This window comes from Peromyscus californicus, unplaced genomic scaffold (assembly GCF_007827085.1).
Source record: "Peromyscus californicus insignis strain IS unplaced genomic scaffold, ASM782708v3 Scaffold_5__1_contigs__length_169319896, whole genome shotgun sequence".
In the NCBI taxonomy this organism is placed as follows: Eukaryota; Metazoa; Chordata; class Mammalia; order Rodentia; family Cricetidae; genus Peromyscus; species Peromyscus californicus.
Genome location: NW_026294573.1, coordinates 43,607,584 through 43,630,396, shown reverse-complemented (window position 1 = coordinate 43,630,396; position 22,813 = coordinate 43,607,584). Strand labels below are relative to the sequence as shown.

At 55.5% G+C, this 22,813-nt stretch overlaps 1 protein-coding gene across 5 annotated transcripts; it reads right to left on the bottom strand.

Annotated features, from left to right (window-relative positions):
* Window positions 1-951: 951 nt before the first annotated feature.
* On the bottom strand, window positions 952-21,373 carry Podn (podocan). 5 transcript variants are annotated; one of them, XM_052717892.1, is made up of 14 exons: window positions 21,158-21,366; window positions 20,634-20,687; window positions 19,029-19,149; window positions 16,811-16,872; window positions 13,581-13,897; window positions 12,091-12,184; window positions 10,832-10,896; window positions 9,974-10,083; window positions 9,190-9,346; window positions 8,771-8,886; window positions 7,867-8,524; window positions 4,899-5,047; window positions 3,699-3,906; window positions 952-1,827 (listed from the first exon to the last, which is right to left on the bottom strand). In XM_052717892.1, the coding sequence occupies exons 5-13, from the start codon at window positions 13,890-13,892 to the stop codon at window positions 3,723-3,725; spliced, it is 1,845 nt and encodes a 614-aa protein (XP_052573852.1). In that variant the 5' UTR covers window positions 13,893-13,897; window positions 16,811-16,872; window positions 19,029-19,149; window positions 20,634-20,687; window positions 21,158-21,366; the 3' UTR covers window positions 952-1,827; window positions 3,699-3,722. The 5 variants fall into 5 exon arrangements, with proteins under 5 accessions (XP_052573852.1, XP_052573853.1, XP_052573851.1 ...); XM_052717893.1 differs by lacking the exon at window positions 20,634-20,687 and having other exon boundaries at window positions 16,838-16,872; window positions 21,158-21,367; XM_052717891.1 differs by lacking the exon at window positions 20,634-20,687.
* Window positions 21,374-22,813: the final 1,440 nt, after the last annotated feature.

Sequence of the window (22,813 nt, the reverse complement as noted above, 5' to 3'; positions counted from 1 at the left end):
GGTGGGGTAGGGGTATAACTCTGGGGTCTGGAGGGGTAGAATACCAGGCCTATGAGGATTCTGAGGCCCAGGGAGACAGGCCTCCCCAAGGTCACTCAAGGGCCAGGAGGGCACAGACCCTCACCCTGAATTCTACCTTTCTCCCAGGAGTGCAGACTCCGGGAAGGGCCTCAGCTCCAGGACCCACCTCCCACTCTCCATAGTCCTCTCATGGGTCCACCATAACTGTCTTTCCTCAGGTGATCCCTAACCACCTGGGAGAGGTCAGCTGTCCAGCCAGTTACTTCCCCTTCATGTCGATGGGCTCACTTGACCTTCCCCGAGTCACCTCTTAAGGCCTTTGAGGAATCCAGCGGCCTTGCCCAGCTAGCCACAGGCAGGAGTCCATATTTTGATGAACTTGACAGGCTTGTACCCACATACCTCCAGGTCAGGAAGATCTCTATCTAGTCCTTAAGACCTAGTGGGCAGCTAGGTACAGCCTCCCTACAGCTTTCAACCCAAGCCCAGCTCTGCCCACATTGGGGTGGCATATGGAACCTGTCCTTCAACTCTCCCCTGGGAATGCCTCAAGAGACTGTCCCCACAGCAGCTCTGCCTGGGCTCTCGGACCCGCCTTCTGCCTCTTCCCTACTTGGACAGCACAGACTATCAGCCACACCACCTCAGTGCAGAGGTGACTCTCTGCCTGGGGGCTCAGCTTGGGGGAGCAGGGGTAATGTGCAGGCCTGCGCCCTGTCTGACCCTAAAAGCAGAATTCCGTCCACTGAGAGTGTCTGCACCAAGCTTCCTGCCTCGCTGCTCTGTCCCATCTCTCCTCTGTCTGCATCACTCCTGTCGGGGGCCCTGGGTCCTGGCACTGGTCCTTGTTCTTGCTGGTCAGGGGTATTGCTCGTTAGATCAGATGCCAGCCCAGCACCTGGAGGGAAGCACACACAGATACAACATGGATGCCAGGCAGGGGTAATGCTTTATATTAGTTTTTCTGGAACAGGAAAAATCAGCTTTGAGATTTTTATCTTTATATATATATTTTTTCTCCTTAAAACCAAAGGTACCCCAGAACTGAAGACCAACGCAGTCATCCCTGCCCACGCCATGCACAGCTGCCTCCTCCCCCTCCCCCCTCCTTCTTGAGGTTGTCCTCAGAAAGTGCCTGTGACCTGCCAGGGCACAACAAAAAGGAGCTCCCTGTGGTGGGGTTGCCTCAGCACCTGGGGAAGGGGCAAGGCCCTGGTGGAAGTTAGAAGGTTCACATCCCCAGAGGGAAGGCAAAAGACAAAAGCCAGCTTTTGTGAGTCTCAGAGGGTAGAAAGCACCTGGCCACAGAGGAAGGAGACAACCCCGAGTCCCCAAGGGAGAGAACAGTGGACAAGGCACATGGCCAACTGTGATGACCAGAGATGGCCAGAAGCAAGAGCTTTTGGTGGCATAGGTCACTCTGTGTGTGTGTGAAGTGGGGAGAGAGTATCTGCCTGAGTGTACCAGGCCAGTGTGGGTTCAGAGGTCAGAGCGTGTGTATGGTGTGTGTGTGTGTGTGTGTGTGTGTGTGTGTGTGTGTGTGTGTGTGTGTGTGTGTTGGTGTGAGACTGTGCAGACAACCAGCTTGGAGGGTCATGTGCAGCTGGCTATCTGTGTGGCCAGGCTGGGGGTGTGGTGTCTGCACGTGTCTGCTTGTGCAACACATTACAGGAAGGGGTGGGACACGAGACTGTGTTCAGCCTCTGGCATTCGGATGCCCCTTGGGCTCAGCGCTGGGTGTGTCAGAAGGGGGCGCTCACGGGGCACAGGCCTGGGCTGCAGAAGGGAGTCCGGTGGTCCGTCGTCCTGTGGAACATGTTGGAGAGTCAGGGCTAGTTACAAACAGCTCTGGGTGGAATGACTGAGTGAGAGGGTTTTGGAAGCCAGGCTCCTATGCGTGGGAATGACGAGGCGCCCCTGGGAGTCTCGAACCAGGAGGTGCCCAGCTTGAATCCAGAACTTTCTGGGACTTCTCCCAGCATTCCACTTGACTATGGCCAACATTCCACAAAGGGGGAAAGATTCTCCCTAACCCCAGAACTCCACAGCCCTTCCCCCGAGAGCCAGAGGGTCCTCATGGAATAGTAATCACCCCTTCCTGCTGACCCTGGCTTTTAAGGACAGTACCTTAGGGCAAGGACTCTACCTCCATAGCTGGCCCTGGGAGCTGGGGCTGCCCCTCCGTGCTCACAACCCTGTCATGCATCCTGCTCTCTATCGTTAGTGGGTAACTTGTCCCCATCATCCATCCTCACAGCTGTCATCATCCATCACCACCACCCCCCAACCCCCACCACCAGTTCCTCTCAGCTCCAGGCCCTACTTCAAGTCAACATCCTAACTGTGGCCATGACCAGCAGCCTCCTTGCATAGCCCCCCTGGCCTCATAACCCCTAACACATTCTCCGAAGTCCTAACTAACCTTACATATCCGCTCTGACCACTGCTCTCTGCCTGGACACTCCCTATCACCTGCCCAGGTTTCCACCCCCTCCCCACATCTCTGCTCCCAACACTCCCACCTGCCCCTCCCTCTTCCCAAGCCTGGCCCCCAGGACAGAGACTGTTAATCTATCCCATTTCTTTGTTCCCTGTCTTTCTGGTCCCACAACCCTAAGCAAAATGTTCGCCGTAGATGAATCCAGTTCTCTGCTTGGCGTCTTCCCCTGCATGGACAGATGATCTTAGGCTGATGTGACTTCAGATCCAGCCATCAAAGTCACTAGCCTGCCTGGGACTGCAGTCACTCAGCTCCCTGGCCCTCCTTCCACAGTCGGACGATCACCAGGCTCCTGCGATTCCCTCCAGCAGCCCTCCTGCCCCCTCTCCTCCCTCCACAGCATATCCCACGAGCACCCACGTCACCTGTGCCAAAAGGAAACCAAGCAGAGTGGGCCTTCGTGAGTTTCACGGGGCCTCCCCTCTACTGCCCTCAGCTCTTGCCCCCCCCCCAGCAGGTATGTTCCCTGACTTCCCAGTCATTCTCCCCACCCCCACCTCTCTCTCTCAGTTGTTCTCTCAGAAGCCACAGGGACTCTGTAGACACATGCAGTTAGGCTCCGCAGAGCCCACCCCCTCTCAGGCTCTTAGCACTGAAGCCGCTTGAGTTCCCTGCTTCCAGAGAAGCCCCTGCATGGACTAGGTATGTGTGTATATGTGTGTACACATGTAAGCCTGTGTGAATGGGTACCCATACCTCTATGCATACTTGTTCACACAGCTATGTACATGTTATTGCCTGTAACTGTGTCCTGGAGTAAAGTATGTATGCATGTACACATGTGTAGATGCTTGTGTGTGCAAACTCCCTGTACGTTAACTGTGTACGGGGCCCATAGGGCTACCCTCTCCCTCTCTACCCTGGACAAGCTCTTCTAACCCCCTCAGTGTCTATACCCATCTCAAGGCCTACAGTGACTACATCCCCGTCTCCAGCTCAGGCATCTCTGCACCCCAGGGTAGCCCCCAGTACAGTATTCATCTCCCTGTGTTAGACTGCCTCGGCACAAACTGGCTTCCGTGGGTGCTCTGCCACACACACTAACCTTTCCCACTAACCAATCCTACACACAAAACTGACAGATGCTCAAAATGAAGGGACAGACTAGAGGACAGGGTGAGGATGGGTCAGGGACAGTGTGGGGAGAGGTGAGCATCATACCACACAGACCACCCACCTGGGTCAGATCTGTGTCACTTTGTTATGATCCTGTTTCCTCTTCTTCATCCTCCTCCTCCTCCTCTTCTTCCTCTTCCTCATCTGTGTGGCCCCGGTCCTTGGAAGTGCCACCAAACTCAAAGTTGCCTTCAATGTCCAGGACCTGCAGGTGTTTCAGCCTCCGGAAGGCGCTTTCCACCACGGAGCCCACGGCCAGCTTGTTGAATCTGAGTGGTGGTCCGTGGGTCAGTGTCAGGAGCTGATGCCCTCATGCCTGCCCAGCTCAGAAGGGAAGAGGGCAGGGAGTGGGTGTCTGGGAAACGGCCCAGCAAGTTGTAAAGGTGGAAGACGAAGAAGCATGGTACACCACGGCAAGCAGACCTGCTGGGACACTGACAGCTTGGAGGAAGGGACCAGCAGACGATTGTCATCTACAGGGCAAGAGAAGCCTCCCGCTCCGCACACTCTTACTTCATCCATAGAGGGGCAGCCATGGGAGATGCCTCTGCTGCCCTCTGGTACAAACCCCAAGATCTGACTGGTACACAGGCAAGGCCGTGGCTGAGCTGGTAAGGGATGTACTCAGTCCTGACTTTAGGCCCAACAGTGCCTCAACTCTGCTCAGAAGCCTGAGTCACACCACCCCGGTGTCACCACCCTGGGCCTTCTGCTACCTTCTGTTCTGTCTGCTCTCTGATTTGGGGGGTCGGGTCAAGTGGGGTGTGGGAGGGGTTGAGAAGAAGTCATAGTCTGTGGGTCTGAGTTCCCTGAAGTCCTAACCCCAGAGCCCAGTGGGACTTAGGCATCTGCGTTCTTGGTCTGACCCTGAGCCCCACCTGGCTGGCTGTGAACATAGCAGTCACCTGTGTCTTCACAGCTGTGGGTTAGCAAGATGCTCCCTGGGCCTCCTCTCATAACCACCTACACCTCAACACCCCCCTACACTAGTCGTTAATGTTTCCAATGCCCACTAGCAAACCTACGAGCCACCGCAGGCCTGCCAGAGCTCTGCTCACACTCTTCCTGCAAGCTACGCCCTCCCCCTCCCCCCGTGTCTCAACTATCCATTTACTGTTAGATGTGTAGGGGGCGGGTACAAGTGTCTCAACTATCCATCTACTGTTAGATGTGTAGGGGGCGGGTACAAGTGTCTCAACTATCCATCTACTGTTAGATGTGTAGGGGGCGGGTACAAGTGGGGGCTTCAGGGACTTCCTACCTGAGAAAGATCCCCTTGAGGTTGGGAGTGGAGTCAAAAGCGTTGGCAGGAACAGAGCTGATCTTGTTATTCTGCAGGTACAGGTACTCAAGCGATGGGGGGAGTCCCTGGGGGATCTCTGTGAGCTGGTTCCCAGCAATGTCCAGCAGCTGCAGAGGCAAGCAGAGGAGTCAAGGACTCCCGTCTGCGCACAGCACTTAACAGCTTACAGACTCCCACCAAGCCGTAGTCTATTGACATCTAATGAGAACCCCCAGTGGGGTGGGGGTAACAATCCATGTTTTCCAGGTGGGGAAACAGCTTAGCTAGGTTAATCCATCTCTAAGAGGCTAGAACACGCTGTGCCAGACTCCAAGTATTTGTTCTCATTGATGTAGACTCAGCCCTTTCTGCCATTGCACATGGAGTCATGGCCAAGTTGCCTGCATGTCATAGTATTTCCTCTTTAATCCACCTGTCACTTCCATCAGACTAGACACGCCAGGATCCATGTGTGCAGGTCACACGTGCAGGGGCCTGGAGAGTAGGCACAAGGCTTGTAGAAATCCTGACACAAGCAGGTCCCAGGCTGAGCAGGCTCAGATCACCTCATGCCTGGAGCCCAGGAGCCATAGCCAGGGAAGTGGGGCAGGGGAGCTGGCACACACTGGCTCTGTGGTCACCTCTGCTGCCCCTCAAAGTGCCAATGCACCTTTTCCAGACCCACACTAGTGCTGCCATGGGACAGGACTACATGATCTTTGAGCTCCTTTGTTGCCCTGGCAGGCTGGGATTCGGGTCATCGGCCAGATCTCACACAGCTTGGAAACCTGCATCAGGACTGCAGCGGAGTCCAAAATTTCCAACTCTGTTTCCTCCTCCTGTTTCCCATGTTGTCTCCACAGCCATTGGGACCCTCCCCACTCTCGCCTTTACCATTCCCTCATTCATTCCAGAGATGGTTGGTGCCCATGGGTGCTGGGGACATGGACTCCATGAGACACCATCTCCACTCTCAGGAAGACAGACAGGCTGTGGAGATGGACCAGAGCTCCACAAAACAAGCCACAGGCTTGGCTGTAAAGAGGAAGCAGGGAAAGGCCTCATCCAGCTTCAAGCCAGGAAAGGCTTTCCAGGACATTAGCACAGGGTGGATTTGAGGGAAAAGGAGCAGTTGCCTGTCAAAAGACCCTCAGTGTGAGATAGAATCCCTGCTTGCTCACCAGATACCCAGGCTGAGGCTCAACCTGGCCTGCCCGACCCTGCTAACGGGTAAGGATGTTTCCTAGGCAAGGTGACACTCAGGCTGAGTCCTAGGTATACCCTAACAAGGGTGGTGTCCCCCCTCTTATTTCTCGCAGGATCCCCAGTTCTGGAACTGTGTCTAGTACAACATGGGGACTCTTCCAGAATGAATGAAGGAACAAAGGAATAGATGTCTCCAGTAAGCAAGGCAGGCAGAGTGCATCCAGTAGAGGGGCTGGTGTGCCTGAGCAGGAGCAGAGGGAGCCTTGAAAACCACAGCAGGGAATCAATCCGGCCGGGGACCTCAAGGAAGCGGGAGCTATAGAAGATTATATAGGAGTGCGTGTGTGCGCGGTGCTTCGAGTACGGGAGCGGTGAGATCCCAGGACGCTGAGGTCCGGTTGAGAAACAGGGTGGCTTGGCCTGGGGCATAAGCAACCTGAATCGAGAGCTGTCGTTGGGGTTAGGAGCTGTCAGGCTGCCTGAGGCAGGCAACAGAGACAAGAAGTATGCCCAGGCAGCTTACAAGGTGCCCCGGGTGGGTGTGGCCCTTCCCCCTGAGTGAGTTAGACAAGGTAACGAGAGGGGGCAGGTGTGGGGGCTTGGGATCAAGACCGAGCTCCCGAGCAACAGCTTGAAGGCAGCACAGAGGCTGGATTCCGGTGCGGCCCTCAGCAGGGTGGGTGGCCAGGGTGAGGAGAGACCATGCAGAACCAGCTGCCTCAACCACCACACTGTCCAACTCAGGGGTCCTCCTGGACTCTCTCTCTGCCCCCACTCCTCCCCAGTATTCTTTGAAGACACCCCAGTCCTGATGGCAATTCCCACCACCACAGCCGGTGGTGAGCACGTCAGACTAAAACGTGGGCCTCTCCTTCTTCCCAGAATACAGGCAACTGACAACCCGCGGGCCCCGAGGCCTGGCAGGTGAAGCTTCTAAGGAAAAACAATGCAGAAGAAGACCTCAGAGCCGGCGTCCAAGCAGAGCCCCGAGAGACTAGAGCAGGCCCCGAGGGAGGTCTGAGGGAGAAGGGACAGGGTGGAGGTTCTCAGCCTCTGTCATGAAGGCAGGCTCCGGGAGCGGAACAGGAGCTGCTGTGGCAGGCTTGGCCCCTCTTCCGTGTTCCGATAAATTTCACCTAACTCACTGCTCTCCTCACATGGGAGGTTCTTGTCCCCAGAGAGGTTTGGGGATATCCCCACATAGCCATAGCAGTCATGCCCAGTGGTTGGCCCCAGAGTGCCTTGAGCAGCTGTCCCATCCTGGCCCTCGGCTGACTGGGAAGATCAACAACACCCCGACCTCCAAGGTCAAGGCCCAGCCTTCTGCAAGCACCCACTTCTGTACTTCAGGACGCTGGGCCCATGTTGCCCAAACTGCCCCCTAATCCTCCTGAACTAGGGACCCTGACCTGAGCCATGACTATCACTTACCCCCACCACCCTTCTCAAGCCAGGGTCTGCCTGTGGTGACAAGGCCCGGCCACCCTAACCACGGGCTCCTGTGTTCACTCTGCCCTTCGCTTTTGCCCCATAGGTAGGTTGGACTGCATGGTCACGACCCTCCTACCCTAAGGTCAGCCTCCCCGGCAGGTCTCTAACTGTGAATCAACTCAGTCTGGCTAACCCACAGGAACCTGGCTCCTGGCACAACTGTCCCTCATCCCAGTAGCTAGGTAGGCTCGGGGCAGACCCACCATCCTCTCTCCTCCCTGTGCCCCTGAGTGGCCCAGTCCTTTAGTACCTGCAGACCAGCAAGGTCCACCCAGGCACGGGGTCCCAGGGCCCGGCTACGCAGTCGGTTTCCTGTGAGGTAGAGTTCCCGTAGCTGGGCCATGCCAGCCAGTGCCCCGCGTGCCAGGGCGGCCAACTCATTGCGCTTGACCTTCAGCACATGTACATTTCTAGGCAGGCCCGGAGGCAGGGTTTGCAGGCGATTGCCAGACAGGTCCAGGGAGCGCAGCAGGCGCAGCTTGCGGAAGGCATCCCGGTGCATCTGCGGGCTGGTGATGCGGTTATAGCTGAGGTTGAGTTCTTCCAGGAAGTAGGTGGTGGCAAAGTCCTCACGGCCGATGCCTGTGATCTGGTTGTGCAGGATCATGAGGGTGCGAACTCGGCGGGGCAGGCCACTGGGCACGCGCTCCAGCGCATTGTTGTAGAGGTGCACTGTGTGCAGACGCTTGAGGCCCTGGAACGCCAACGGGTGGATGCCCTCAGCCCGCAGCTGGTTGCTGTGCAGCAGTAGATACTCAAGGCTGCGGATGGGTGTCAGCACATCAGCGTCTACGCTCTGGATGACGTTCTTCTCCAGGTGCAGCAGGACCAGGCTGCGGGGAAGGCCAGCGGGGACCCGTGACAGGTTGTTGCTGGACAGGTCCAGGTACTCCAGGCTGGAGAGCTTCCTGGAGAAAGGAGGGGACTGAGATGCTAAGCAGGAGCCCACATCCCACATCTGCCATCTCAGCAGGCCTTATCTATACGCTTTGACTTCTTCCCAGAGACAGAAATGGCAAATGACACAAGCCCCAAAGTGTCTTCTCCAGGGAAAGCAGGCAAGGACAGTAGACACGTGACTGTGCCCAGCTGGGAGCAGCTGAGCCTGCCAGGTGCCATGGTGATGAGGAGGCTGCGGTGATACAGGGACCCACCAGAAGGTCTCATTGTCCAGGCCTTCATCGGTCAGGTAGTTGTTTTGCAAGTACAGCTCTCGTAGGTTGCTCAGCTCACTGAAGGCCCCAGGGGGGATCTTCTCTAGCTTGTTGTTCTAGAAGGAAAGGGAGGGAGGGGCAAAGTGAGAGGCAGGGGCAAGATCCAGGCCTGGGATGAGGTGTACCAAGAGGGGAGTCAGACCTGCAGCACCTGTGTGTGCTGATAGCCCCCTCAAGCCCACACTGACGGTCAAGGCACCCAGACGTCCGCCTACTCCCCCAGATAGCTAATACCCCTGCAATGTACTTTCAGACTCACTCGGCATCCCCACACTCAACTGGGCCATGCTTCTCCCTCAGCAGTTCTGTGTCTGGCCAAGGGTCTGCCTCTTCCCCCATGGGCGCTCTCTGCTCCCCACCTTGAGATGCAACTTGTACAGGGCAGGAGGCAGGTGTTTGGGCACGTGGCGCAGGAAGTTGCTGGACAGGATGAGGATCTCGACGTTGCTGGAGCCATTGAACATGTTGTCCGGCAGCCCGGCATCTGCTAGCTTGTTGTTGTGCAGGTACACAGACCTGCGGGATTGAGGTATAGTCCTCACCCCACCTGGGCTCCCCGCCCTAGGCCAGCTTTGCTCTGTACCTTCAAAGTCTTACGGAGAGCAGGGCCCGGGGCACTTTTCTATCATCTTAACCCAGGGGTGCAGAGTTAAAGAGCTTCAGAAGCCCCTCTCTGGTCAGGGACAGGGGCAGGGACAGGCTCAGCACCCTGACCGAAGTCACCACATAAATTAGTGGCAGAAACAGGTCTTCCTGGTCCCAGCCCAGACTCCTTCATCTGAAGTCCAGTGTGGGGGGTCCTGGGAGTGGTCATACCTCCTTAAGCAAGTTCAAAGAAGGGCAGCTCCACCCGATGGAAGCTGCTCTTTCCTCCCAGACCCCACCACTCCCATACATAAGTTCTCATTCCTCATTTACTGGACGGAGACCTCCTCATCCCTCAGGTCTCAGCCCTCTGGATCCTGAGCTCCTCTAGGGCCTGGGTGTGCCTCCACCACCCCTGAGCACAGCCCATAGCCCACAGCACAGCAAACCCCCTCTCAGGGCCTGCCTGTGTCTCCTCTTTGTTTCCCCCAAATCCTCCACACTCACCCTCCACGCATACATTCCCACACACCCAGGATCATCCCTCTGACTTCTGACCTCAGATTTGGTTTTTGGCCAAAGGTGAGTCCATAGATCTTAGTGAGATAATTGGCAGCAAAGTCCACACTGATCAGGGCGTTTGGCAGGAATCGGGGTGCCAATGTTAGCTGGAAAGAAAAGAGACGGCAGAAAGACCAGTAGAGGCTAGCTCTGGGCCCTGCCACTGGGTGCTGGTCGGCTTCCCTTCCCTCTTCTTCCCTGACACCAAAGCCACTTTGCTAACGCAGAAACCTGTTCCATCCTTTGATAAAACAAAACGTGCCCAGCTCCCACAGCCCTTAGCTTGGCAGTCAGAGCCCCCTGCACCTGTCCCCACACTCCTGAGCTCCTGGGCTCATGAGGAAGAGGGGTTCGAGGCCAGAAGCAACAGTGTGATTTGAAAAGTTGCTCTGGGTGGAGGGAAGGCAAGCTTCCTGTTTATTATTTACCTCTATGCATTTTGAAACATGTCTCCTTGTGTCCAGGCTTGTCCCAAATTCCCAGACTTAAACGATCCTACCTCAGCCCTGAGTACTGGGGACCAGGGAAACATGCCACCTCAACAGCACAGCCTTTCTCCCTGGGCCCAGGCTGGAATCTGCCCTTTGCTCAAGTATCGTCTCCTCCAAGAAGCCTTGTGAGTGCCTGTGTGACATGCGGGACTCTCCCTCCACCCATCCATGCTGAAGGCCTTGGCCGCTTCATTATCAGCCATGCTCTAGGTTACGGGGGATGGTGTGAGTCCCCTTCTCAACATCCAGGGCAACGGGGACCCAGAGGCCAGGCTAGAGAGGGCACTGGAGAGTAACCATAGAGCTCAAGGGACGAGAGAACCAAGAGGGCAGGGAAGCCCGCCCACCCCCCCGTGGCCCTCACCTTGTTGTTGGCCAGGTACAGATAGTTGAGGCTAGTCAGATGCTCAAACGCCTCCTCTGGGAGCCCTTTAAAGGACAGGTCAGAGCCCTAGATGAAGGAAATACTACAGGGGAGCAGGCGAACCACCCACTTGCTAGGCAGCTCCCTCCCTTCCCAATCAGTTCCAGTCTTTGTCCTGCCCTGCGTTCTTTCTCTCTCCTTCTCACGTGGCCCAAGCACAGGAGCGAGCAGCTAAGTGCTTGCTGGGGACTGAGTGACCTAGCCTAACCCTTTGAGGCAGGAAGGGGTGCTCCCCTGGGGATGGCTGCAGGGGGGTCAGAGGCCCCTCTTCAATCTCAGCCCCACCTACAGGCAGGTGCAGCCCAGCTGGGATAGGCTCTGGGCAGGGCAAGACTCGCCCCTGGTCCCCTCTGACAGCTGGCTTGTGAGGAGACCAGTTAGACTGGCCCCTCTCCAGCCCTGAGCTGGCCTCTGACATCCAGTCCCTGCTCCAGGACCCCCAGATGCTGGGACTGGCCCAAGTCAAAGGAGAGGGAACAGTTACATAAACCGTGAGCTGCGTCTCCATGGAATACCCTGCGCTGGAGTGTGACGTGACAGCCAGATAGAGCTCTAGCAACAGAAACAAATTGCTAAGTGAAACAAAGCAGGCCGCCGCAGCGATTGCAGGAGATCTGCTGTGGGTTTAAAAATCTAAGATGAATGGCTGCAGATCACAGAGGCGGCTGTACACTGCATAAACTCACCCAAACACATCAGATTGGAGTGGACTTTTAAACTGGGTCACTTAGGGCACATAAATCACATATCAATAAAGCTGCTTTCTTTTAAAACGGGGAAGGGAGAATACCAAAACCTTAATATTGATTAATTCAAAGTGGCAGGATTATAGGGTTTTTTTTCCCCCTTCCACTTTGTTTTCTGAAAGTTCTATCCCAATTAAGTATTGTATTCATCTTCAGGGGGAAAAAAACAACTTAATGTTGCTCTTGGATTCTTCGGGCCCTTGCAAATTGGAGAGTCCCTGACAAGGTCCCAGGAAGCTTGTGATCTCAATGCCCCAGGCCCCGCCTCCTGGGTCTCAGACACCCACAGCAGGCTCAGGTCCACATCAGAGAGCCCCCCTGCCAGCCCAACCCAAGCCTGGGCTCCCCTTCACCCCAGGGTCTGCAGGGTGAGTTCTCCCCGTGGCCACTGTGCCTCTCAGGCCTCTGAGGTCCCGTGTCCCGGCCCCTGGGGCCAGTGTCCCGGCTCCTCACCTCGGGAAGTTAGGCGGTTGTTCTGAAGGTTGAGTGTCTCCAGCCGCTGCAGCCGAGCCAGCTCCTCGGGGTAGATCTTCTCCAGCTGGTTGTTCTGGGGGGAGGTGGGGGAGACAGCAGCCATTCAGGGGTGGGTGCATGAGGGGTTCTGTACCTGCCCTTGGCCCTAGGAGCACCCTCTCTTGGGCACCTGCCTTGGCATTCTCTCCTGAGGCAGACAGTGCACAGCGGTGGGCACAAACGTGTGTGAGTCCCACTCTTAAAGAGCCCACATGCAGCTATCACCCACGGCTCAGACCTGCACCAAGTGACAGCACCTGGGACTGTTCTCTAAACAGAAGGCACTTAGCTCCCTTCTTTGGCCCTGCAGTCCCCACTCCCCTTGGAATACTAGGTTTCTGACCATGTGCTCTGGAAAGCTCTCCTGGGCTGGATGAAGGGTCTGATCTGGACCCCATAGTGTAAGTTCTTGTTCTCTCTCTCTCTCTCTCTCTCTCTCTCTCTCTCTCTCTCCCCCTCCCTCCCTCCTTCTTCCCCTCCTTCCCTCCTGGTTTTCAAGACAGGGTTTCTCTGTGTAGCCCTGCTGTCCTGGAACTCACTCTGTAGACCAGGCTGGCCTTGAACTCACAGAACACTGCCTGCCTCTGCCTCCCGAGTGCTGGGATGAAGGTGTGGGCCACTGCTACCTGGCTAAGCCTTACATCTCTATTTGACTTTGTCTACTCACTTGTCTGTCTGTCTGTCTCACCCATGTACTGTGAGCACCTAAGTTAGAATGGGACCATGCATGTCCTTCCTACACACCATACACCCCCACACAGAACCAGGGGTACGCACAGCAGGTACATGAGAGAGTCTGTGTGTGAATGGGTGGGAAACGAGCCTATGAGGAAGTGTCTTCAATTTGTCCTTTCCCCTTACTGCCTGCCTAGCCTCCCCCCCACCCCCACCCCCACCCCAGTGACCACAGGCAGATCCCCTGCCTTTGCTGGCTCTCCTCAGGAGAGATGTAATAGTTCCTCCCCTCCCCTAGGCCTGCCCTAGATGCCCCAGGATCCATCCGTCCAGTCTGGAGGGCCTCAGCAGGGGCCAGCAGTCTCATTCTATGCTCTGAGCCCACTGCCTCCTGGGGTTGGACCCCTTGTCCTGGCTCTCCTGGTCCTGTAATGGTGTTCATGGTGCCCTATGTATTCAGCTGCTGGGCAACTCTGTGGCCATGATGAGACATTTTCACTCTACAAGCTGAACAGCCCAGACTCCTCCATGAACCAACAGGCTGCATCTCAGGGCTCTGTAACCCAGGGCATCATTGGGGCCATAAGAGTGGGACCAGGACTCAAGAGGCTGATCTGCCTTGCTACCCTGAATCAGGGGCTGCAGGGGGTGGGGCTGTGGAAATTGGAGGTTCTGGGTAAGAAGGGAGCTGTGCAACCATGTTGAAGGCTTGGAGTCAGCAGCTGGGGCAACTGCTGGAACAGCATCAACCTCACCTGCAGGGACAGATGGTTGGTGTGCTCAGGCAGGTCGCCTGGAAACTCCCGCAGGTCAATGCCACCGCAGTCCACAACACCTTCCTGGGAGCAGGCACAATCTCGGGGACAGTCGATGGTGGCTGGGCCAGGCTCTGGCTCCTCGGGGCTCAGGACTAGCACAGGCTGCTCCTCCTCCACAAATTCATTCTCCTCAGGGCTCAGGCTGTGGGTGCCACTGCGGCCAAACCCAGGTGCCCTCACGGCCAGGACGGGGCCCAGGAGCAGCTGTGGCAGCAGCAGCAGGAGTGATAGGCCCCTGCTGCTGGCCATGGTGCCTGTGGGAGGAGCGGTTCAGGCCCACCTCGGGGCCAGGGGAGTCACCGATCACGTGCATTGGGCGTGTAGTTATGGCCACTGAAGTCATGAGAGGGCCCTCCCAGGCGTAAGACAGTGGCCGCCTTAGAGCTTGATGACTGCCACCCTCTCTCATAGGGGACATCCTCTGGAGTGATGGAAGGGCCCTGAAGCCCCGAGTCAGGGCTGCCAAACCACCTATAACCCTCACCAGCCTGGGCCCTGAGGAATGTGCACCCCTATTTCACAGAAGGGAAGCTAAGGCGGGACCTGGAATTTGCTAAACTCCCGCTGTCCTGACATAGACAATGTGGCAATCCCTTGTCCCTCCCCAGCAGGTGTGACACTGCTCCAGCTTCCACGCAGGATCCCAGGATCCCTCTCCTGGCACCAGCTGAGCTACACTGGATTACCTAGTGGACCCTCCCGCCTAGCCTTTGCACATGCTACTGTTCCTTCTGCCCCAAATGCCCCTTCCCTCTCTTGTGCCGTCAACAACTTCCTTTCCAAGAAATAACTCAAGTGTTACAGCGTGTGTGGGAGGGCAGAGTCGGAGGTTGCCCAGGGCTTGGCAACAGTTGAACAAAAGTCACAGCACCTAAGCTGAGAAGAACTCTGCATGTGGGTGCAGTCTGAGTGACCCCAAAGCCAGGCAAAGAGGTGGCTGAGGCTGCTGCCATCCGATGACCCGATGAGTCCCACTCCGGGTGTTCAGTCACCCAGCTATCCTCACCGGGACCTGACACGCTCCCATGACCACTGCCCCTGCAGATAATCCCCAGCGCAGTAGGGATGGGTACAGGCTAAGAATGATGCTTGGCTACCATTGTCCCGGTGGTCCCAAAGATCAGGGCTTAGCATCACAAGGATTCAGATAAGTCTCTGGGGTGTGTTGAGGTACAACAGGTGGCAGTGAGAGGTACTGATCCCAGGACCCACAGACCCCAGTGAAAGCCTCACTTCCCCGAACTCACTGCACCCTCACTGCACCTCAGCCTCCTCCTCATCTGTACCAGGCAGGTGCTGTCTAAACTCACAGTCCTGTCAGGACAAAGTATGACAACAGACACAGAGCATCGGATGCCCATCAGGAGACAGAGCAGCTGTTGCTACTTGGAGGACTCTGCACAGTAACGTGGAACATTGCACACAGTAACACTGAGTGGTTGAGAGGTGTACAGGTGGGTGTCCAGGCTCTGAGGTCCACTCCAGAGTGGAGTAGTGGACAGCACACAAGCCAGGCTGGGGCTCTCCCACACTCCCTCAGGAAATGCAACCATAGCAGCAGCTAGAAGGGTCTGACCAGAGCTTGTCATGGCAGCATCAGGGAAACAGGGAAGTCGGCGGCCGTGACGCTGAAGGGTGAGATGTGGAGACCAATGGCTGGAGCTGTGAGCCTGCTCTGGCTCTCACCAGTCTGTGACTCCGGGAAAGTTTCAAAACAGTCTAAACTTCAGTTTCTCATCTGTCCTAGAGGTGATAATGGAAGTGTCCTCCATGGGCACTCCATAGGTCAATGAGGTACACACACTAATGCTTAATAAATGAATAAATTTAAATAAATGAGTAAATGAATGAATTTCTCCCTTCCATTACTCCAGTGGTTCTCAACCTTTCTAATGCTTCGACCTTGAATACAGTTCCTCATGTTGTGGTGACCCTCAAGCATAAAATTTTTTTCATTGCTACTTCATGACTATAATTTTGCTAGTTATGAATCATAATATAAATATCTGATATGCAGGATATCCGATATGTGACCCTTGTGAAAGGCTTGTTTGACCCCCTGAAGGGTTCTCAACCCACAGATTGAGAACCACTGCTCTGCTCCATAGCATGGTCCACCTCCCAGCCACCTCATTACCCACTCTAGCATCCCCTCTCCACCCCATCCCATATGTGGTAGTTTGAGTAGGTATTGCCCCATAGACTCATGTATTTGAATGCGTGGCCCACAGAGAGCAGCACTATTAGGAGGCATGGCCTTGTTGCAGTAGGTGTGGCCTAGAAGGAAGGTGGGGGTGGGTTTTGAGATCTCATATATGCTCAAGCTACACCCAGTGACACAGCTCACTTCTTGCTCCCTGTGGATCAAGATGAAAAACTCTCAGCTCCTTCTCCAGCACCATGTCTGCCTGCATGTCACCATGTCCTGTCATGATGATAATGGACTAAACTTCCGAAATTGTAAGCCACGGCAATGAAATGTTTTCCTTTATAAGAGCTGCCAAGGTCATGGTGTCTCTTCACAGCAGTAAAACACTAAGACACCATGTCTAGAACCCACCTAGACTTCTTGGTCTGGTTGATCCCAACCCATCTGCTCTAGATGGGCTGTAGAAGATGCTGCACTATTTTAGATACTGCTTTGTGGTCTTACTGCCTCGGATGCCCCATCTTGCACCCAGCCCTGGGCCCTGGAGACAGAGGTGAGGTAGGTCACATGCCTGTCCTGTCTGGAGTAGGTGATACCATAACCACTACCCACTCAGATCCAGGTGGCAGTATAAGGGGTCCCGAGGAAGACGAGACATCCCAGGAAAAGGGTATGAAGAAGAGGGCAACAGCCAGGTCCCTTGACCATACAATCCATGTGGCCTAAGCAGACTTGAGCCCCAGCCCGCTAGTCTGGCAGAGCCAGAGAGCCCTGCAGATGCCTAGCTCTTAGTGAGCAGAAGTGAGTGATGCGGGCAGCAGCCTGGCCCTCCATTCCCCTGCCACACTTCTACAGGTCATTAGCCTCCCCTCCCCCCATAGCTGATTCCACAGTCTTCTGGCCAGAGCAGGGGGGGGATGGGAGGGGGGTGGGAAGTGAGTCTCAAATTTACTCAGAGCAGGAGGCCAGGGAGCAGACGCAGGGAAGGAGCCGGTCCTCACATATACAAGGTACTCACTGGACAGGCTGGCTTTCTTCCCCTCACCTTTGGCTTGTCTCCATAAAAATCCACAGGCTTATCTGTACAAATACATAATTTATATCAACATTCTGAACCAAACTGAAAATGTTTTCTTCACTGCTTTAGAGATCAGAGAGCAGAGGCCCCTGGGATCGGCTAGTGTAACAGCTGTGAAGGGGCTGAGCTGAGCTTCAGGGCTTCTGCATTTCCCATGATGCTCTTGTGGGGGGCCGAGCACACCAAGTACTGGGGTCCTACAAGGAAGCCTGGGGCAGGCTCCTGGCTAAGAGGTTCACGATGCCCTGTCTACTCGCTGCCACATGTGCCTATGAAGCGCTTAAGGTATGGTGCTAGTCCATGTTGAGACATGCTCTAAAGAACACACTGTGTGTGTATAGATTTTAAGGGCACTGCAGAAAAGAATGTGAAACGCCTCATTAATACTAATGATATAGAGCTCCTCATTAATTTTATAATGGTTAAATAACACTTTTAATATATTGGGTTAAACAAAATTAAGTTTACCTGTCTTACTTTACTTTAAAAAATTATTTGTTCTAGGCATGGTGGTGCACGCCTTTAATCCCAGCACTCAGGAGGCAGAGGCAGGCAGAGCTCTGTGAGGTCAAGGCCAGTCTGGACTACAGAGAGAGAGTTCTAGGACAGACAGGGATATATAGTAAGACCCTGTCTTTAAAAAAATAAAAATTGGCCAGGCAGTGGTAGCACACATCTTTAATCTCAGCACTTGGGAGGTAAGGGTAGGCATATCTCTATGAGTTTGAGGCCAGCCTGGTCTACAGAGTGAGTTCCAGGACAGCCAGGACTACACAGAAAAACCAAGTCTTGAAAAACCAAAAAATAAATATAAAAATTAAAAATCATGTGTGTGTGTGTGTGTGTGTGAGACAGAGAGAGAGAGAAAGTGTGTGCGTGTGTGTGAGAGAGAGATTGTGTGTGTGAGAGAGAGAAAAAAAGTGTGTGTGTGTGTGTGTGTGTGCGCGCGCTCGCGCATATGCGCACGCAGGCTCGTGCATGCCAGGGTGAGCGTGTGGAGGTCAGGAGCACATCTTCTCCTTTCGTTCTTGTTGGCAGCCTGCACTGCACACTCCATGCTAGCTGGGCATTGAGCTTCCAGACAATTCTGCCTCCACCTCCCACCTTGCCATAGGAGTGCTGGGATTACAGATGTGTGCATCTGGGGATCGAACTCAGGTTGTTGGACTTGCACAGCTGGTGCTTTTACTCACTGAGCCATCTCTCTGGCCTCTCATTTTATTTTTCTTACATGGCTTCTAGAATATTGCATTTGTGGCTCACATCAAATTTGTTAGACAGTGTTGCTTTTGAGTCTGATGATAAACTGATAAACTTTAGAGTCAGGTAAACTGAGTCACCTGAGATGTGAGAGAGTAAGGTGGAGAGTTCACAGGAGCTCAGAGAAAGCATAACCTTGTCATCGACGTCTTCCTAGAGCAAGTGAAGCCTAGACTAGGCATTCTGATGGGCAAGCATCTGGCAAGAACAAAAGAGGGTCGGTGTGTGTGCAGGCCTGGGGTCCGGACAGTCCACGTGGAAATCTCCACAAAGCTCACTGGACTGTCCGTGGCAGGTGGGACGAAAATGACACAAGCAGACACAATGGCCACAGCCCTGGGCAGGTTACATGGTGGAGCGTCAGCCTCGTTTCTGGAGGATAAGGAGCTGCTGCCGTGAGCAAGGCTGTGCAGGGGATAAAGAGTCAGAAGTGCTGGTGCAGGGATGGAAAGCGAGGACCAGATTCCAGAGCCAGGTAGAAAGAATGGGTATGGCTGGGAGCCGAAGTGCAGAGCCCAGCATCACCTCCTGCCCTCAGGTTCAGCGCATAGTCACTGAGTCCCCACTCTCTTTTGAGCTATAGCTTGCTGGAGCAAGAAAAAGCCCAGGAATAGGCATAAGCTATGCTCCTGATTTGCAAGCTGGAAACTCAAGTGCAAATGGCCCCCCACGGCTGCCCACCCCCAAAATCTTAGACTCCTCAGCAGCCCTCCCCCAGAGGTCTTGGCTTTGTCCTTCAAGGTTAGACTGAGCCTCCCCTGATTCTGGGTGTTGAATGGATTTATGGAAAGGCAGAGGAGAAAGGCCTACGCCATCAACTGTTCGGATTCCCTGCCTTATAACTTAGTATGTTAAATATAATAGTAAACTAGAGTCAGGAGCTGGGGCGATGGCTCACCTGTTTGTTAAGAGCAGTACTCCACTTGCAGAAGACCTGAGCCCAGCACTCCCTGGGATGGCTTACAGCCACCTGTAACCCTAGCTCCAGGAGTTCTGACACCTCTGGCCTCTGCCAGCACCTGCACACACAGACACATAATTAAAAATAAGTCAGAGCCGGGCAGTGGTGGTGCATGCCTTTAATATCAGCACTCAGGAGGCAGAGACAGGTAGGTCTGAGTTCAAGGTCAGCCTGGTCTATCGAAGGAGTTCCAGGACAGCCAGGGCTACACAGGGAAACCCTGTTTAGGGGGAGGGGTCTTTAAAAAAAAAGAAGAAGAAAAACAAGGGCTTGATGGCTCAGCCAGGAAAGGCTCCTGCCTCCAAGTCTGATGACGAGAGTTGGAACCCCAGGACCCACAAGGTAGGGTAGAAGGAGACAACCAATTCTGGCAAGCTGTCCTCTGACTTCCACACATGCTCTGTGGCATGTGCATACAAACACACATGATGGATGGATGGATGGATGGATGGATGGATGGATGGATGGATGGATAGATGCCTGGATGGATAAAATAAATTTAAGACTAGAACTAATGTTTTGCTTCTGCCCATAGCCCTGAGCTGGTCTTGAAGGATGAGTAGGAGTTCCCCAAGTGAACAGAGGGAAAGGCAAGCCCTCCAGACAGATGGGAAGCATGGGGCAGGGTGTGAAGTAGGGACAGGAAAGAGGCAGATGTGTTTAACCAGGGTAAAGGGGGAATAGAAATTAGGGATGGAGACACAGGTTGCCAAGAGTTGCCAAGTCACCATGGCAGGGTATTGATGACAGAGAGCCATCGGGGTTCCAGTAGGTCATGATTAGCATTCTGTGTATGACTCCACCAAGCCTACAGGTGCCACTTCCTAACCGGGATTCAGACAGAAGGGACAAAGAGTACCCTTTCACTGTGCACAAAGTCATTGACTCTGACACTTTTTACCTTGCACACAGAAGAGTGGGCCCAGGGCTCCAAGAGTATACAGAAGGATGCAGAAGCCCCAGAGCAGCCACAGATGAGTTTCCCAGGGCAGCCCAGGCCCTCCCCAGTGGTGTGTGCCCTGTGAGCCCGGGATCTGATCGTTTTGGTTTTCACAGGGCAAAAGGGAGAGCGGAGGAAAGGCCCACCCAGGGGTCCTCCCAGCTCACACCCCTAGTGCCTCTTCGTGCCTGGCAGAGCGCAGTTTCACCTTCCCCAGCAGACGCTCTGGGTGCTAATGCCCATCTTTCTGCCACCTCCTGCACGCCTGCATCCTGGCCAGGGCACTAGCTAGCCCTTGCTGCACACTCCAGCAGCTTAGGCTGCAGCTGCCTCCCAAGCCAGGCCCCTGCTCGGGAGCCCCAAGCCAACCCCACCCCCTTCTTCCACCTGACTGCAGGTCAGGTATTTCAACTCGAGCATCCCCAGGCCCTGTGCCATCCCCCACCCCGCATCCTGCCCAGGCTGATGACACACACAACCTTAGGACGACTGTGCTTTTCGCCTTGCCCCTTTCTGTCCCGCTGGAAGCAGCAGCCTAGACAGACGGTGGGGTTGTGGCCAGAGTGTACAGAGCTGTGCTAGAACGCATCTGTGCGCCTCACCTGTCCACGCACCCTCGAGATTGATTTTTTGCCTCCTTCTGGGCTTGATTCTGTCTGTAAAGAGGTCGTTGTTGGATTCGGTGGAGCCCCTGCTGAACTGACGTGGAAAGTCGCGGGATGCCCTGGGCCCAAGTTCTCAGTGCAGAGATCCAGACCCCTTCCCAGTTCCACCTGCCCCCACAGTCCCTGTCACCCGCCCGTGTGCCTCCACCTCCCCTCCCCACCCGCACGCAGATTCTTTCCAGATGTGCGCAGCGGGAGGAGCCCGAAGGCTGGGAACCAGCCTCTGAACATCGAGTAGAAAAATCGCCCCCTGGCTCCCGATCCCGCAGGGGTCGCCCCCACCCCTTGCCCCGTGTGTGTGTGCCCGACCGTGCTCCTGCGCAGGGTCCATGGGACAGGGCGGGATGGGGCGACCGTCGCCCGCAGCGGCGGTGGGCACACTGCGGGAAGTCAGAGTGGGCTGCCCGGGCGCGGCCCATGGCCCGTGGTCCCTCGGTCCACCCGTCCGTCCGCACCCCTACCTGCTGCTGCGCGCCGGGCCGTGGGCGGAACAGGCTCCCGGGTGTCGGCTGCGCTCCGCGGGCGCGGGCGGCTGTCATTCAAGTCGCGCCGTGCGCGCAGCGACGCCAAGTTTTGTTGTGGGTTCTCTCTCCCCGCCTCTCCCCCGGCCCCCGCCCCGCGTGCATCTGCCGGACGCCGGCCTCTCCCGACACAGGCGCAGGGTCCCGCCGGGCGCGGGGAGGGAGGGAGGGCCTGCGCCCAAGGCGTCGGGGCTTGGCGAGGCCCCACTTCCCGGGAGCCCGCGCCGCCGCCCCGGCCCCTCTCCGCCCCGGCGGGCCGCCGCACCACGCCCCCCCCAGCACCGGCCAGGCGGGGTGCCTCGGGCGGCGCACCACGTCCGACTGCCTGCCAGTCTGCGCCGTGGGGCCGCTCCCCAATCGGGCCCCCGCACCTGAGGGCAGCCGCGAAGGCTCCTTCCAGCCACTGCCTCATGCCCGAGAGGATTTTGCAACCCTTCCAGGTGCAAGTGCCTTTCCGTTCCCTCTCCCACCCTGGGGTCCTGGGCTGTGGCTAACTCGGCGCCAGCCAAGACCCTGTTGGACCCCTTCCCGGCAAAATTCCTAGTTTTCCGCCCCACCATCCGCCCTCACTCCATGGGCCCTGGGCCCACAATTTGGTGAACCTTGAAGGTTGGTAAATTGGGCCGCAGTCTTCATGCACACAGCTCCTACTAGTCACAGAAAGGCAAGGGGGCGAGCAGGGAGCACTTACGGCACCATCTTGCTCCCAGGAGCTGGAAGTGGTTCCAAGGAAAGGCACATTAAGTACTAGCAGCTGAAGCAACACTGCTCGGCGCCAGGGGCTTCATGGCTGGAAAGGCGCTGGGATGGGTTTGGGTGCTATTTGGAACCTCCGCTGTGAAACAAACCTTTCAGACGTGCTCTAGCCGCTGAGCAGGACTCACCTGGCTCTCTGAGAGGGATGAAGTTAATATTAATCAAACGTGGGACCACTTGGCCACCTAAATTGCCAAGACTCTGCTAAGGTGGCTCCAGACCTTTCGCTCCTGCGCTGCCGGGCATTCTGTTTCTACCTCCATGCGTTCATCTCTAATCCCTACAGCTCTGCAAAGGAGACTATTTCTCTAACAAGTAAAGGGCATGGCCACTGCCAGGCTGTGTAACTAACATGACCACTCAGAGCTGGGGATTCGGGTCCATCTACCCATCTCAACAACCCTCTGTGATGCGAACAGGCAGATAGGTGAGTGGGTAAGGATAGAACCTGGATTTGAACCCACAACCATCTGTTTCCATTACCCATCACTGAAGAACTTAACAAGAATGAGAAAGGGAAATATTTTGCCTTCTTTGGCCTCAAATTCCAGTCCTCTCTGAGCTCAAACTTGAAAGTTGGTATGATTCACAGGACTGGACAGGGCCCAACAGAGATGCATCTCGTGTTTTCTGGACAGGGCCTAGATTCAAGCGGAGCTGAGAGAACTGGAGTCTATTGGCCTGATTACCCATGACCCAACATCTTCTAGAACAAGGAGAGTCAGCACATACTGAGTGCTAGCAAAGTGCCAAGCCCTGTCCTTAAATCTCCTGCCCTCCCAGCCCTGTGGGGAAGGGACCCTAGGCTATACCGGGAAGGGCCAGGCACTTGGAACACCA

What these genes read in the sequence shown, in the direction of transcription:
- Podn (XM_052717893.1), bottom strand. Translation starts at nt 13,892, where the DNA reads ATGGCCAGCAGCAGGGGCCTATCACTCCTGCTGCTGCTGCCACAGCTG. An exon ending in CAACCGCCTAACTTCCCGAG is followed by an intron (nt 10,897 to 12,090) that starts GTGAGGAGCCGG and finishes TGTCCTTTAAAG; the next exon opens with GGCTCCCAGAGGAGGCGTTT. An exon ending in TGGACCTTGCTGGTCTGCAG is followed by an intron (nt 5,048 to 7,866) that starts GTACTAAAGGAC and finishes TTGCCTCTGCAG; the next exon opens with CTGCTGGACATTGCTGGGAA.